Source organism: Solea senegalensis, unplaced genomic scaffold, assembly GCF_019176455.1.
Source record: "Solea senegalensis isolate Sse05_10M unplaced genomic scaffold, IFAPA_SoseM_1 scf7180000015805, whole genome shotgun sequence".
NCBI lineage: Eukaryota > Metazoa > Chordata > Actinopteri > Pleuronectiformes > Soleidae > Solea > Solea senegalensis.
In genome coordinates this window covers 1-17,485 of record NW_025321458.1, presented here as the reverse complement: position 1 = coordinate 17,485, position 17,485 = coordinate 1, and the positions used below count along the sequence as shown (strand labels likewise).

General features: G+C 38.2%; 4 gene segments (V, D, J or C); all 4 read left to right on the top strand.

Annotated features, from left to right (window-relative positions):
* Nucleotides 1-4,377: 4,377 nt before the first annotated feature.
* LOC122762574 lies at nt 4,378-6,591 on the top strand. The segment is given in 3 exon segments: nt 4,378-4,423; nt 4,515-4,804; nt 6,544-6,591. Coding segments are annotated over 3 exon segments (384 nt in total).
* Nucleotides 6,592-10,124: 3,533 nt separating this feature from the next.
* LOC122762576 lies at nt 10,125-10,628 on the top strand. The segment is given in 2 exon segments: nt 10,125-10,211; nt 10,300-10,628. Coding segments are annotated over 2 exon segments (372 nt in total).
* A 1,856-nt stretch (nt 10,629-12,484) lies between these two features.
* Nucleotides 12,485-13,006, top strand: LOC122762575. The segment is given in 2 exon segments: nt 12,485-12,565; nt 12,654-13,006. Coding segments are annotated over 2 exon segments (396 nt in total).
* Nucleotides 13,007-14,017: 1,011 nt separating this feature from the next.
* On the top strand, nt 14,018-14,508 carry LOC122762573. The segment is given in 2 exon segments: nt 14,018-14,082; nt 14,171-14,508. Coding segments are annotated over 2 exon segments (372 nt in total).
* Nucleotides 14,509-17,485: the final 2,977 nt, after the last annotated feature.

Here is a 17,485-nt window from a genome sequence, read left to right as displayed (position 1 = left end):
ACATACACACACACACAAACATAAATGTACACAGACTTTATGCTCAACGGCCTTGTTGTTGATGGTTCACAAAGATCTTTTCAAACATGCCACTGATGATATACTACATATAGAAATGATGATGAGTGTGTCTATATATACACACACATATGCTTTTAGTTGAACTATTTCTTTTTAGTTGAACTATTCATAGACTTAATATTGCATTCTGTACATTGTACCAAAGTCCACCTCACTGTTAGTCATAATGATACTTAATGACATTACTGACACTGAACGGTGTCATCTCTGCAACCAACACTTCAGTGTTGTTTTCAAATGGCTAAGAATTGCATCCCTCTGATCCCACATCATGTACAAGTATTATGTATAAGTTAGGACATGTCATGTCTACGATTATTCCAATGCATTTGCCACATGCACCACAATGAATGACTCCAGAATGAGAATAGTTCTTCAAACTCCTTTTCCCTTTATTTTGTAAAATAACATAAAAGAATGAAAATTAAAAAAGACCATAACAGATATATCACATGATGATAGAATTAACATTATCACATATAGAAATCATTCATTTGAGCCAACTAAAGGCATGTAAACATTAAACAGTATGAGGGTAAAAAAAAAAAAAAAAAAAAAATGGAACTGCAAAACTGTAAAACCATGTTCTTACTTGTCTCCTCGTTCCTCCTCTGAGAAAGATACAGGCTTGTTTGAGACTCATGATGACAGTGAAGATCCTGAGCTGATTTTTATGTTTGTGAATCAAATTTTCAGTGTTATGTGTCGTTGTATCATTTGTTTTCTGTTTTTAGAGCGACTATGTGTGTATGTTAGAGTGTGTGTCTCTGAGTGTGTGTGTAAACCGTGCTCAGTGGTGATGCCAGAGATGAGGGATGAGATCTCATGGATTATCTTTGAGGCTTTGGTCTAGAAAACAGAAAAAAAGGCTTAATGCTGCATGTGCAGACACACAATTTCATAGCCAGAGTCAAAGATTACAGTTATTTTGAGAACGGAAATATCAGAATGTCGTGCATAGAGCGGAATATCATGCATGTATTTTACATTCACCCTCATTCACCCTCAGATTTCTCAAGTTGTTTAAGACTTAGCATTTTTTTTTTTTTAAATTAATTAAAAAATAGTAAACATGGGAAATGTGATAACTCAGGAACATTACATTACGACTGGTGTTGCGACTGGCTAAGTCTCAACACCGACACGCGACTAAGTCAGCTTGGATGTCCAATATGTGGTGCATGTTGTGTAAAACATGCACCACATGTACAGCAGGCAAACAAAGGCGGCAGGTTGACGATCCTGGGGAAAAGAGAGAGACAGACCACCCAGGCCAGCAGGCTTTTATCAGGTGGTAAGCTGGGCACAGGTGCTCCCAGTCAGCAATCACCACAGCAACCTGCAACACACACGCACACACACACACACAGGACAAAGGAAGGCCTGAGGGCCATAACAAAGGTTTAACGTTTTTTGTGATGAATTTTTATATTTTTGAGTTGAAATAATTTGCCAAACTTGCAAATGACTAGTGACTGACTACAATATATACTTTATAATTCACTATAAATATATATATATATTATTATTTCTTTTTCTAAAGTAGAATATACATCACCAGCCATCACATAATCATAAATGGTAAAGCAAATGTTTTGTGATTCTCCAAATAACACGCCAGCATCACATTTATGACAGCACGGTGAAAAATGAATTTCAACTGTCTGTGTTCTTCATCGCCCTGCATGTACACGGACAAGCATTACCTGACCTGCCGCTCCTGAGCATACCGTAATTCACTTTTTACGTAACAGCATTGATCCTGTTTATGTAGTGCACATTACATGACGTACAGGCAGATCAAATTTTCCTTTTACGTACGTATGAGAAAACAATCCAAATAAAGTTCAGCAAGCGTTACATTTCATCTAGTGTTATATCAATATCTGCATCATTGTATAGGATTTATTCATTTAAAGAGACTTTAAGGAAGACAACATCAAACCCTGTGTTGTAAACGGTGCCTGTCAAGATAAAAGTGTCTGTTGGGAGTTGTTGGTTAGTGGTTACATGTGACCTCAGTGAGAATAAAGTGTCATTGTTGACTTGACTGAGGTGTTTGTTATATACATACATATACATATCCCTGTAGCTTTTTGTCCATCACCTGTTCACGTACTGCTGCAGTGTTGTTAACACAGGCCTATTACATTTTGTATTATTTCACAGTATATGGAAATTATACTGCACAACTCATTTTGATAGTAAAGTATAGCCAAAAACTTTAGCTCCTCCCTCATTAAATGACAATGCAAATGGGGACTTCACATATACTTAGCCTCCCACTGACTGGCTATTTACAAGCCTTACAGTAGAGTTCTCAGCTATAATCTGAGGATGGACAATCTATGTGTTCTGCTGACATTCCTCTGTCTGCCCTGTAAGTTACTAAACTGCCAAAAGAAGTAAATGAAGTTGCTAAAATCATGATCTAAATGTCACACTTTAAATAGATAGTGAAAAAACAAACAAACAACATATGATAAAGTCTTAAAAATCGGACTCAATCCATCAACCTACATGTTCTAAAATGCCACAGAGGAGTAGGACAGATACGTTCTGACACCGTGTTACACCCACTGCACTCTATACATCTTCTATAGACTGTCTGTTGGATTCATATTTTTAGGTAACAGCCCTGATCCTATTTATATAGTGCACATTACAGGCAGATCAAATCCAACATAGGTTGAATAAGGTTATTTTTTTCTTTTACATATTTATGAGAAAAGACTCCAAAAAAGGTTTAGCAGGCGTGGCATTTCATCTAGTGTTATATCAATATCTGCATTATTGTTATATGATTTATTCATTTAAAGAGACTTTAAGGAAGATAACATCAAACCCTGTGTTGTAAACTGTGCCTGAAAAGATAAACGTGTCTGGTGGGAGTTGTTGGTTTTTGGTAACATGTGACCTCAGTGAGAATAAAGTGTCATTGTTGACTTGACTGAGGTGTTTGTTATAAACATATCCCTGTAGCTTTTTGTCCATCACCTGTTCATTTACTGCTGCAAAGTGTTGTTAACACAGGCCTGGTGAGCCATGTGAAACTGAGGAAGCACTAAAACAAGTTAAAAAAGATTACATGTGCACTATACATAGATAAACTAACATTTTGAGCTGTATGTGGAAAGAACAGGTTTTTATAGTAAAGATGTAGCCGGATACATTAGCTCCTCCCTCATTAAATGACAATGCAAATGGAGACTTCACATATACTTAGCCTCCCACTGACTGGCTGTCTTACTTACAAGCCTTACAGTAGAGTTGTCATCTATATTCTGAGGATGGACAATCTATGTGTTCTGCTGACATTCCTCTGTCTGCCCTGTAAGTTACTTAATGCTACTTAATGCTCTGAATAGAAAAAAGAAGAAATTCTGAGATTCATTTTGATTGGTTTTTTTTTAGGTTTGAATGGTCAGTCACTGGAGTCAGACAACCTGAAGGAAAAGCACTGGAATGGTTGGGGCTCATTCACTATGATGCAAGTCAAACACTTTATGCCAGCAGTGTACAAGAAAGAATTCAAATCACCAGAGATAATAGCAACAGCATGGCGTATCTGAAACTGTCCAACCTCAAGCCAGAAGACTCTGCTGTGTATTACTGTGCCGGACACACAATGATTCTGATTGCACAGGATAGGCAGCTTGGAGACTACTATGAGTATGACGATGTTACAACACACCAATGTTATAAAGCATCAGTAGACATGAACAAAAACCCCTCACTACCTGAACACTTGTGACATGAATCCACCAGAGGAGGAGCCTTCAGACCACTGATGATTTCACACCAGTTATCTGTTACTTCTTTTAAAATTACAGAGCTGTTTTGTACAGCAGGCAAAGAACCTAAAGCCTAAACTATAGCCCAATTAGAACCCTCTTCACCCTCAAAAAACCCTTTACACATACAGTACACACACAAAACATATATCATAACAGACACTTTTATTAAAACAAACAACGAAAACTGTAAAAGCACCAATTTGTATTTTACAAGTTTACAGTAAAAATACACATATCCAAATATCCAGGTCCAAATTTCAACAGGATTTAAGGTGGCATGTGTTTGTTTTTTGGCAATTAACCTGTTCTTATACAGGGGAAAGCGTCATTGATCAGGTGATCAGGGACATGTAATTACCCTGCAACTCTTCTATTAATCCAGTTACACCAACACTGATGCTTCACATATTTGACTCTATGCAAACTCAGTGATCTTCCTATAAAAAGTCAACATCAGACTGACAGTGGAGCTCACAGCACGTTTGATTCATCATAAACCATGTTTCCTGTAGCTCTGCTGCTGCTGCTGTTGGCAGCTGGATCCTGTGAGTCTCTCTAGATTTGTCAGAGTCAACAAATGTTTCTTTTACAGGAAAACTTGATCATTTATAACTCAACATTTGATTCTTTTAACAGGTGTGAAGGGTGAAACATTGACACAGCCAGCCTCTGTGACTGTGCAGCCAGGTCAACGTCTGACCATCACCTGTCAGGTCTCTTATTCTGTTAGTAGCTATTACACAGGTTGGATCAGGCAGCCTGCAGGAAAAGGACTGGAGTGGATTGGAGGCTCACGACATGGATACAACACATACTACAAAGATTCACTGAAGAACAAATTCAGTATCGACTTACACACTTCCAGCAACACAGTGACTCTGAATGGACAGAATATGCAGCCTGAAGACACTGCAGTGTATTACTGTGCCAGAGACACAATGATACAAACCATCAGTAGACATGAAGAAAAACCCCTCAGTGCCTGAACACTTGTAACATGAATCCACCAGAGGAGGAGCCTTCAGACCACTGATGATTTCACACCAGTTTACTGTTACTGCTTTTAAATTACAGTACTCTCTTTAGGCCACCATTAGATTTCAATTCAATTCAATTCAATTCCAGTCAATGTTATTTGTATAGCACCAACTCACAATGTACATTTTTCAAGGCACTGTACATAGTAAAGCAGAAACATTACTTTATTAGAGAAAAGAGAAACACAGCAGTTCACACAATGAGCAAAGACTAAGCATCTGTGGAGAGAAAAAAAACAAGAAGAAATCTCTGGCATAACCAGACTCAAAGATTTGCAGCATCTGGCTCGACCGGTTGCGGAGAAAGGAAAAAAGGGGGACAAAGGAGAAGTGAAGGACAGGAAGAGATAAGAGAGAGGAAGACATGGACACAAGGTAGAGACATAAGACAGAGACCAGGAGCAAATACATAACAGTTCTATCAAGTTTTAGGTTTAGTCAGGACTGTGTGGAATTGGTTATGGCATGTTTATAGGGCTACAATGTCATTTATACAAGCAATAGAATCAATATTAGAAAATAAAATACTGATATCAATGCATAACAAAGATGACAATAACACTACTGCTACTAGGATAGAGGACAAGGAGGAAAGGCACAAAGTAGGTTAGAGATAAACAAGGTTAATGTCATGTAATAATGTCATATTCATCCCCTGAGTGTGAACTGAGTGTGAGTACACCACAGGAGTTATGGCAGCATAACCAGGAGACGCTTTAGGTTTCCCTGAGCCAGCTCATAGTATATGCTTAATCAAAAAGGAAGTGTAACTTTAAAACAGAGAGAGTGTCTGCCTCCTGAACCAACACTGGGAGCTGGTTCCAAAGAGAGGAGCCTGGTAACTGAAGGCTCTGCCTCCGATTCTGACCTTATAGACTCTGGGAACCACAAGTAATCCTGCACTCATGGGAAAAAAAGTTATCTGTTGGTAAGATAGGGTAAAACTAGTTCTTTAAAGTTTGATGGAGACTAATCATTAAGTGCTTTGTATCTGAAGAAGATGATTTTAAAATGAATTCTAAAGTGAACAGAGAAACAGAGTAGTAAATCTAACACTGGAGTGATATGGGCTCTATTTCTAGTTCCTGTCTAATCCGAATGACCAATGATCACAGAATTTGACAAAAATAAAGGGGCAACATTTTCTAACATGAAGTAGAGTAAATTTTTGGCAATGAAACTGTTCTTATATAGTACAAGAGAAAGTGTCATTGATCAGGTGATCAGGGACATGTGATTACACTGAACACACTCTTTTATTGGCTCCAGTTACACCAACACTGATGCTTCACATATTTGACTCCATGCAAACTCAGTGATCTTCCTATAAAAAGTCAACATCAGACTGACAGTGGAGCTCACAGCACGTTAGATTCATCATAAACCATGTTTCCTGTAGCTCTGCTGCTGCTGCTGTTGGCAGCTGGATCCTGTGAGTCTCTCTAGATTTGTCAGAGTCAACAAATGTTTCTTTTACAGGAAAACTTGATCATTTATAACTCAACATTTGATTCTTTTAACAGGTGTGAAGGGTGAAACATTGACACAGCCAGCCTCTGTGACTGTGCAGCCAGGTCAACGTCTGACCATCACCTGTCAGGTCTCTTATGATCTTGGCTATTTCACAGCTTGGATCAGGCAGCCTGCAGGGAAAGGACTGGAGTGGATTGGAATGAAACACACTGCAAGCTCATACTACAAAGATTCACTGAAGAACAAATTCAGTATTGACTTAGACACTTCCAGCAAAACAGTGACTCTGAATGGACAGAATATGCAGCCTGAAGACACTGCAGTGTATTACTGTGCCAGACACACAATGATACAAACCATCAGTAGACATGAACAAAAACCCCTCAGTGCCTGAACACTTGTAACATGAATCCACCAGAGGAGGAGCCTTCAGACCACTGATGATTTCACACCAGTTTAATGTTATTGCCGTAAAAGTTCACAAATTGTTCCTAATGTAAAATAATAATATTTGTTTGTCAGATTAAACACACCACAATTACAGTCACTACAATGTCATTGTAAATATCTTTTACAATGTATAACGATTTAAAAATAATATGATATAACTCAATATAATGTTGAGGTATATTTTCCAAAAACATTTAGAAATTGTTGTTTCTCTTTTGTATTATTATTGTTATTTGCCTCAGCTGTGAATTACTGTCTAAATGATAACACACCAAAGGTGATATCTCTGAAGAACTGAATCATGTGAACAAAGTATTATATTAGGATGAAAATAAATAAATAACAAATACATTCACTAATAACCCACATTGTATATTAAAAGAATGAAAACAAATTGTATTACTTAGATATTAGGTTGTAATCACAAAAGGTAACAAAAGCAATATCTGAAACAGCACAAAGTTAATCTAGAAAAAAGTCTCTTGGATAAACCAGCTTCATGTTTTGGTGCAATTTTTTTCACTTTCAATAAAAACTGAAATACAGAAAATACAGACTTATTAGCAGAAAATTAATGCAACAGTGATATGCTGAGTTCTCTGATAAAATGTGTTGACAGTAAAAGAAAATCACTTAGAAAAACTTACATATTAAAGATTTAAGTTCCATTATTCATATAATAACAATGAGAGCATTGATTCTTGTTAGGGTTTTCAAATATTGAAACTTACACTTTGTTTGGAGATATTAATATTTTCAGTGTGTTTTATTTAGAGCTATATCAGTTACAACAAAAGCAAAAATGACATTTATTTTATCACTTTAAACACAGAGTGAATGTGTTTGAATAAGTTGAAGCAGAGGTGATTTTCACTCTGTTCCTATAATAACTCTGAACACACTCTTTTATTGGCTCCAGTTACACCAACACTGATGCTTCACATATTTGACTCAATGCAAACTCAGTGATCTTCCTATAAAAAGTCAACATCAGACTGACAGTGGAGCTCACAGCACGTTAGATTCATCATAAACCATGTTTCCTGTAGCTCTGCTGCTGCTGCTGTTGGCAGCTGGATCCTGTGAGTCTCTCTAGCTTTGTCAGAGTCAACAAATGTTTCTTTTACAGGAAAACTTGATCATTTATAACTCAACATTTGATTCTTTTAACAGGTGTGAAGTGTCAAACATTGACACAGCCAGCCTCTGTGACTGTGCAGCCAGGTCAACGTCTGACCATCACCTGTCAGGTCTCTTATTATCTTAATAGCTATTACACAGCTTGGATCAGGCAGCCTGCAGGGAAAGGACTGGAGTGGATTGGAATGACAGACACTGGAAGCTCACACTACAAAGATTCATTGAAGAACAAATTCAGTATTGACTTAGACACTTCCAGCAAAACAGTGACTCTGAATGGACAGAATATGCAGCCTGAAGACACTGCAGTGTATTACTGTGCCAGATACACAATGATACAAACCATCAGTAGACATGAACAAAAACCCCTCAGTGCCTGAACACTTGTAATATGAATCCACCAGAGGAGGAGCCTTCAGACCACTGATGATTTCACACCAGTTTACTGTTAGTGTTGTTAGATGACAAAAATATATTTTTTATAAAAAAAGACAAATTTGTATACATTATTAATTTAATACAACAGTATTATAAATACTTTATTATTAATTTTAATAATAAAATACAAGTGAATAATATATGTTTTGTGACATTTACAAAATTCATAAATTCAAAACTAAGGTTGTCCCACTGACTGACCTGCACATATTCCAGGTTTGGAGTCTCCGTGTTGCAAAGCAAGTGGTAACACTACACATACCATGTGGACCAAATAACCAATTAAATTAATTAGAAAAGAGAATCTCGGCTGTTCCATCATGCCTAAAATGTGAATATATGAGGTCATTATTGTGCTCATGTAACAACAAAACATAGTTTCTTCCTGCTTTTCTTTGTGCTGTTTTGCAAATACACATTTTCTGCAAGCAAAGCAAGTCGAGGCAAATGAGGAATATGAATATTCAACTGACTAGTCTGATGAATGATGGACATAATGTTGATTTCTGTTTCCACAGGTGTGAGGTGTATTGACCTCATCCAGCCAAACTCAGTGGTTGTGCAGCGTGGACAGTCTTTGACCATCACCTGTCAGGTCTCTGGTTATTCTCTGACTGATAACAGCTATGCGACAGGTTGGATAAGACATCGTGAAGGAAAACCAATGGACTGGATTTTTCATCAGTGGGGTGGAGGTAACATCCGTAAAAATAGTGCTCTAGAGAACAAGTTCAGCTTCAGCAGAGACACTCCAGCAAGAACAGTAACAATACAAGGACAGAATCTGGAGCCTGAGGACACAGCTGTTTATTACTGTGTCCGTCGTCTCACAGTGACACAAAACACCAACAGACTTGTACAAAGACTCTGACTCAACCACTAACATTTAAGACAGTATTCAGTATTTGGTAACAACTGTATTTAACTGTATTCAACTTTCCAAAAACGTAGAAAACATTTTGGCTAAAATGTGATTTTGAGGCTGTAGTGTGCAACTTTTAAATCTAAACAAATGTTTCTCACATGTAAATCATTGTCAAATGAGTTCACACATTGTTGCTCAAGCCCTGCATGACTTTCTCTGAGTAAAGCTCTGTTTTCATGTCTGAGAGTGATGCATTTTATGTCATTAGCAGGTGAGGTGGAAGAAGGACACAGCATGAGTGAAGTGAGGCAGCGTCACACAGAAGCACGATGGCTGAAAACACCAAGAAGATTCCATGAAAAGTTTCAGAGGAGAATTCTTCTGCTACAAATCACCCTCACAATCATATCTGGATCATAAATATAATTGTGGCTTGTCATGTATGTGACGGTCTGATGTTGAAAGTGCACACAGCACCAACACAACACAAAGCACATCAAGCACTCCCTAAACCACTGCCTGTATGAGCCAGACACAACACATTTGCTGCTGTTCACTGTAGCTCTGAGTTTCATGGAAGCAATCTGAATGAGTTACACTGCATAAAAAACAAAAAACAAATACACAAATAAACAATACAGACTGGAGGTTTAAAAGTGATCACACAGTGTTGGAAAACCATCATCAACTCCCTTTCTATTGTCCCCCTGTCGGTTTCCCACAATATCATTTGAGTTATTAGATAAAATCTCATCCGTTACTGAATCTTTTTTGAGCATTGCGAGGAGGAGGAGTCAATGCAAATCACTAACTTGTCATTTCTATTTATCTGACTGCAAACTAAAGACAAAACCAAACAGACACAACGACAAACACCAGCGATGACTTTGGCTACATGTCTAACGTGTCTGTTGCTAACAGCTGTTTCTGGTGAATGCCACACTTCTGCACTCATCACTTTTGTCTGTTGAAGCTCATGTTTGTCTCTGGTCTAATCAAAATCAATGTTTTTCTTCAGGCATCTACAGTCAGACTCTGACTGAATCTGAACCAGTGGTAAAGCGGCCTGGAGAGTCCCACAAACTGACATGTACCTACGCTGGAATATCTGATAGTGCTGCAGATATCAGCTGGGTCAGACAAGCTGAAGGAAAAGGCCTGGAATGGGTTGCCTTCATTTCTGCTCCAAGTGGAAGCAGCAAATATTATTCATCATCTATCCAGAATCACTTCACCATCTCCAGAGACAACGACATGGACCAGGTGTATCTGCACATGAACAGCCTGACGACTCAAGACTCTGCTGTTTATTATTGTGCTCGAGACCACGGTGACACATGAAGCCACAGAGCTGTACACAATGCTAAATGACATGTAATGTACACAAACACTGCAGATGTGAGTCTGAGTATTCCCTAAATATCACCCATCCCCCACTCAAACTAGACACATGAAATATACACATTTCTTTGATAAAAGCAATACAGCTCTTTGGATTATATACATATACAGTATATATATGACATACATTTGAAATAAATAAATAAATAAATGGAGGCAATGGTAAGGGCATGCAAAAATGTAATAATTAGAAATATAACACATGCATACAGTTCATAAAAAGCTTTATATCACAATTACTATGCTTTAACATTGAATGTAAATCTGTAACGCTAACTAACATTTGAAAATAAAGTTTGGTGACAATGCTGACAATATAGGTCGTGTCACTCTCCAGTGCAGAAAATGGTCTTTGGTTTTTGAATTAGTGTTCATCACTGTGTACATATATGGGTATGTATGGGTATACACCCATACATTTCAATAAGTAACTGTACTATAAAGTAATTGTTATATAGCAATAATTATAAATTATCCATCCATTTTCTACCACTTTATCCTCCACATGAGGGTCACTGGAGCCAATCACAGCTGAAATAGGGCAAAAGGCGGGGTACACCCTGGACAGGTCGGTGATTTTCACTCTGTTCCTATAATAACTCTGAACACACTCTTTTATTGGCTCCAGTTACACCAACACTGATGCTTCACATATTTGACTCTATGCAAACTCAGTGATCTTCCAATAAAAAGTCAACATCAGACTGACAGTGGAGCTCACAGCACGTTAGATTCATCATAAACCATGTTTTCTGTAGCTCTGCTGCTGCTGCTGTTGGCAGCTGGATCCTGTGAGTCTCTCTAGATTTGTCAGAGTCAACAAATGTTTCTTTTACAGGAAAACTTGATCATTTATAACTCAACATTTGATTCTTTTAACAGGTGTGAAGTGTGAAACATTGACACAGCCAGCCTCTGTGAGTGTGCAGCCAGGTCAACGTCTGACCATCACCTGTCAGGTCTCTTATTCTCTTGGCTATTGGACAGCTTGGATCAGGCAGCCTGCAGGGAAAGGACTGGAGTGGATTGGAGTGAAAGGCACTGCAAGCTCATACTACAAAGATTCACTGAAGAACAAATTCAGTATTGACTTAGACACTTCCAGCAAAACAGTGACTCTGAATGGACAGAATATACAGCCTGAAGACACTGCAGTGTATTACTGTGCCAGATACACAATGATACAAACCATCAGTAGACATGAACAAAAACCCCTCAGTGCCTGAACACTTGTAACATGAATCCACCAGAGGAGGAGCCTTCAGACCACTGATGATTTCACACCAGTTTACTGTTAGTGATGTTAGCTTTCAAAAATATATTTTTATAAAAAAAAGAAAAATTTGAATGAATTGTTGTTAACTTATTATTAATAAATAATAATTATAAATACTTTATTTTTATAATAAAACATATGTAAATAATATATGTTTTGTGGCAATTACAAAATTCTTAACTCCGAAACTCAGGTTGTCCCACAGACTGACCTGCACATATTCAGAGTTTGGAGTCTTCTTGTTGCAAGTGCTAACCACTACACATACCCTGTGGCCCAATTAATAAATTAGATGAATTAGAAAAGAGAATCTGGGCTGTTCCATCATGCCTATAAGGTGAATATATGAGGTCATTATTGAGCTCATGTAACAACAAAACATAGTTTCTTCCTGCTTTTCTTTGTGCTGTTTTGCAAATACACATTTTCCGCAAGCAAAGCAAGTCGAGGCAAATGAGGAATATGAATATTCAACAGTATTCCCATAAAGGTCCCTCTTAGAGGAGTCAAATGTGTCACTGAAGAGAGAGAGGAGTTCACATCAGTTCCTTATCATCATCCACCATGTTCTCTGCAGCTGTGATGCTGCTGCTGGCAGCTGGATCCTGTGAGCAGCTTTCACTGAACTAACAAACACAGTAGAAACTGACTAGTCTGATGAATGATGGACATAATGTTGATTTCTGTTTCCACAGGTGTGAGGTGTATTGACCTCATCCAGCCAAACTCAGTGTTTGTGCAGCGTGGACAGTCTTTGACCATCACCTGTCAGGTCTCTGGTTATTCTCTGACTGATAACAGCTATGCGACAGGTTGGATAAGACATCGTGAAGGAAAACCAATGGACTGGATTTTTCATCAGTGGGGTGGAGGTAGCATCATTAAAAATAGTGCTCTAGAGAACAAGTTCAGCTTCAGCAGAGACACTCCAGCAAGAACAGTAACAATACAAGGACAGAATCTGGAGCCTGAGGACACAGCTGTTTATTACTGTGTCCGTTATCTCACAGTGACACAAAACACCAACAGACTTGTACAAAAACTCTGACTCAACCACTAACATTTAAGACAGTATTCAGTATTTGGTAACAACTGTATTTAACTGTATTCAACTTTCCAAAAACGTAGAAAACATTTTGGCTTAAAATTAAATTTTGAGGCTGTAGTGTGTAACTTTTAAATCTAAACAAATGTTTCTCACATGTAAATCATTGTCAAATGAGTTCACACATTGTTGCTCAAGCCCTGCATGACTTTCTCTGAGTAAAGATCTGTTTTCATGTCTGAGAGTGATGCATTTTATGTCATTAGCAGGTGAGGTGGAAGAAGGACACAGCATGAGTGAAGTGAGGCAGCGTCACACAGAAGCACGATGGCTGAAAACACCAAGAAGAGTCCATGAAAAGTTTCAGAGGAGCATTCTACTGCTACAAATCACCCTCACAATCATATCTGGATCATAATCACAATTGTGGCTTGTCATGTATGTGACGGTCTGATGTTGAAAGTGCACACAGCACCAACACAACACAAAGCACATCAAGCACTCCCTAAACCACTGCCTGTATGAGCCAGACACAACACATTTGCTGCTGTTCACTGTAGCTCTGAGTTTCATGGAAGCAATCTGAACGAGTTACACTGCATAAAAAACAAAAAACAAATAAACAAATAAACTATACGTACTGGAGGTTTAAAAGTGATCACACAGTGTTGGAAAACCATCATCAACTCCCTTTCTATTGTCCCCCTGTTGGTTTCCCACAATGGCAGAGATGAGACAATTTAAATCACCAAAGAACTGTTTTATTTCATATGTGCAGAGATTAACATTCACCTGGAGAAAAACTAAACATACTACCAAGAAGGTGTCTGTTGACCCTTTAAAAAGGTTATAATGAGAACATAAAAATGATAAACAAGATATTTTAAAAATAGAAAATCTCATCCGTTACTGAATCTTTTTTGAGCATTGGGAGAAGGAGGAGTCAATGCAAATCACTATCTTGTCATTTCTATTTATCTGACTGCAAACTAAAGACAAAACCAAACAGACACAACGACAAACACCAGTGATGACTTTGGCTACATGTCTAACGTGTCTGTTGCTAACAGCTGTTTCTGGTGAATGCCACACTTCTGCACTCATCACTTTTGTCTGTTGAAGCTCATGTTTGTCTCTGGTCTAATCAAAATCAATGTTTTTCTTCAGGCATCTACAGTCAGACTCTGACTGAATCTGAACCAGTGGTAAAGCGGCCTGGAGAGTCCCACAAACTGACATGTACCTACGCTGGAATATCTGATAGTGATGCACGTATCAGCTGGGTCAGACAAGCTGAAGGAAAAGGCCTGGAATGGGTTGCCTACATTTCTGCTCCAAGTGGAAGCGACAAATATTATTCATCATCTGTCCAGAATCGCTTCACCATCTCCAGAGACAACGACATGGACCAGGTGTATCTGCACATGAACAGCCTGACAACTCAAGACTCTGCTGTTTATTATTGTGCTCGAGACCACGGTGACACATGAAGCCACAGAGCTGTACACAAACACTGCAGATGTGAGTCTGAGTATTCCCTAAATATCACCCATCCCCCACTCAAACTAGACACATAAAATATACACATTTCTTTGATAAAAGCAATACAGCTCTTTGGATTATATACATATACAATATATATATGTATATATACAGTATGTGTGTATGTGTGTAATGGTGTGTTATAACAATGTTACCCCACAGTTAGTTTTGGATTACAAATGACATGAATTTGAAATAAATGGAGGCAATGGTAAGAAAAATGTAATAATTAGAAACATAACACATGCAAAGAGTTCATAAAAAGCTGTATATCATAATTACTATGCTTTAATACTGAATGTAAATCTGTAACGCTAACTAACATTTGAAAATGTAGGTTTGGCTTCATACCAAATGCTGACAATATAGTTCGTGTCACTCTCCAGTGCAGAAAATGGTCTTTGGTTTTTGAATGAGTGTTCATCACTGTGTACATATATGGGTATGTATGGGTATACACCCATACATTTCAATAAGTAACTGTAATATAGAATAATTGTTATATAGCAATAATTATAAATTATCCATCCATTTTCTACCACTTTATCCTCCACATGAGGGTCACGGGGGGCAGTGGAGCCAATCACAGCTGACATAGGGGAAAAGGCGGGGTACACCCTGGACAGGTCGGTGATTTTCACTCTGTTCCTATATTAACTCTGAACACACTCTTTTATTGGCTCCAGTTACACCAACACTGATGCTTCACATATTTGACTCTATGCAAACTCAGTGATCTTCCTATAAAAAGTCAACATCAGACTGACAGTGGAGCTCACAGCACGTTAGATTCATCATAAACCATGTTTCCTGTAGCTCTGCTGCTGCTGCTGTTGGCAGCTGGATCCTGTGAGTCTCTCTAGATTTGTCAGAGTCAACAAATGTTTCTTTTACAGGAAAACTTGATCATTTATAACTCAACATTTGATTCTTTTAACAGGTGTGAAGTGTGAAACATTGACACAGCCAGCCTCTGTGACTGTGCAGCCAGGTCAACGTCTGACCATCACCTGTCAGGTCTCTTATTCTGTTGGTAGCTATTACACAGGTTGGATCAGGCAGCCTGCAGGGAAAGGACTGGAGTGGATTGGAGTGAGCTATGGATCCAGCACACAATACTACAAAGATTCACTGAAAAACAAATTCAGTATTGATGGAGACACTTCCAGTAACAGGGTGACTCTGAATGGACAGAATATGCAGCCTGAAGACACTGCAGTGTATTACTGTGCCAGAGACACAATGATGCAAACCATCAGTAGACATGAACAAAAACCCCTCAGTGCCTGAACACTTGTAACATGAATCCACCAGAGGAGGAGCCTTCAGACCACTGATGATTTCACACCAGTTTACTGTTAGTGTTGTTAGCTTTCAAAAATATATTTTTATAAAAAAAAAGAAAAATTTGAATAAATTGTGGATAACTTATTATTAATAAATAATAATTAGAAATATTTTATTATTAATTTTAATAATAAAACATATGTAAATAATATATGTTTTGTGGCAATTACAAAATTCTTAACTCCGAAACTCAGGTTGTCCCACAGACTGACCTGCACATATTCAGAGTTTGGAGTCTTCTTGTTGCAAGTGCTAACCACTACACATACCCTGTGGCCCAATTAATAAATTAGATGAATTAGAAAAGAGAATCTGGGCTGTTCCATCATGCCTATAAGGTGAATATATGAGGTCATTATTGAGCTCATGTAACAACAAAACATAGTTTCTTCCTGCTTTTCTTTGTGCTGTTTTGCAAATACACATTTTCCGCAAGCAAAGCAAGTCGAGGCAAATGAGGAATATGAATATTCAACAGTATTCCCATAAAGGTCCCTCTTAGAGGAGTCAAATGTGTCACTGAAGAGAGAGAGGAGTTCACATCAGTTCCTTATCATCATCCACCATGTTCTCTGCAGCTGTGATGCTGCTGCTGGCAGCTGGATCCTGTGAGCAGCTTTCACTGAACTAACAAACACAGTAGAAACTGACTAGTCTGATGAATGATGGACATAATGTTGATTTCTGTTTCCACAGGTGTGAGGTGTATTGACCTCATCCAGCCAAACTCAGTGTTTGTGCAGCGTGGACAGTCTTTGACCATCACCTGTCAGGTCTCTGGTTATTCTCTGACTGATAACAGCTATGCGACAGGTTGGATAAGACATTGTGAAGGAAAACCAATGGACTGGATTTTTTATCAGTGGGGTGGAGGTACCATCCGTAAAAATAGTGCTCTAGAGAACAAGTTCAGTTTCAGCAGAGACACTCCAGCAAGAACAGTAACAATACAAGGACAGAATCTGGAGCCTGAGGACACAGCTGTTTATTACTGTGTCCGTTATCTCACAGTGACACAAAACACCAACAGACTTGTACAAAAACTCTGACTCAACCACTAACATTTAAGACAGTATTCAGTATTTGGTAACAACTGTATTTAACTGTATTCAACTTTCCAAAAACGTAGAAAACATTTTGGCTTAAAATTAAATTTTGAGTCTGTAGTGTGTAACTTTTAAATCTAAACAAATGTTTCTCACATGTAAATCATTGTCAAATGAGTTCACACATTGTTGCTCAAGCCCTGCATGACTTTCTCTGAGTAAAGATCTGTTTTCATGTCTGAGAGTGATGCATTTTATGTCATTAGCAGGTGAGGTGGAAGAAGGACACAGCATGAGTGAAGTGAGGCAGCGTCACACAGAAGCACGATGGCTGAAAACACCAAGAAGATTCCATGAAAAGTTTCAGAGGAGAATTCTTCTGCTACAAATCACCCTCACAATCATAACTGGATCATAATTACAATTGTGGCTTGTCATGTATGTGACGGTCTGATGTTGAAAATGCACACAGCACCAACACAACACAAAGCACATCAAGCACTCCCTAAACCACTGCCTGTATGAGCCAGACACAACACATTTGCTG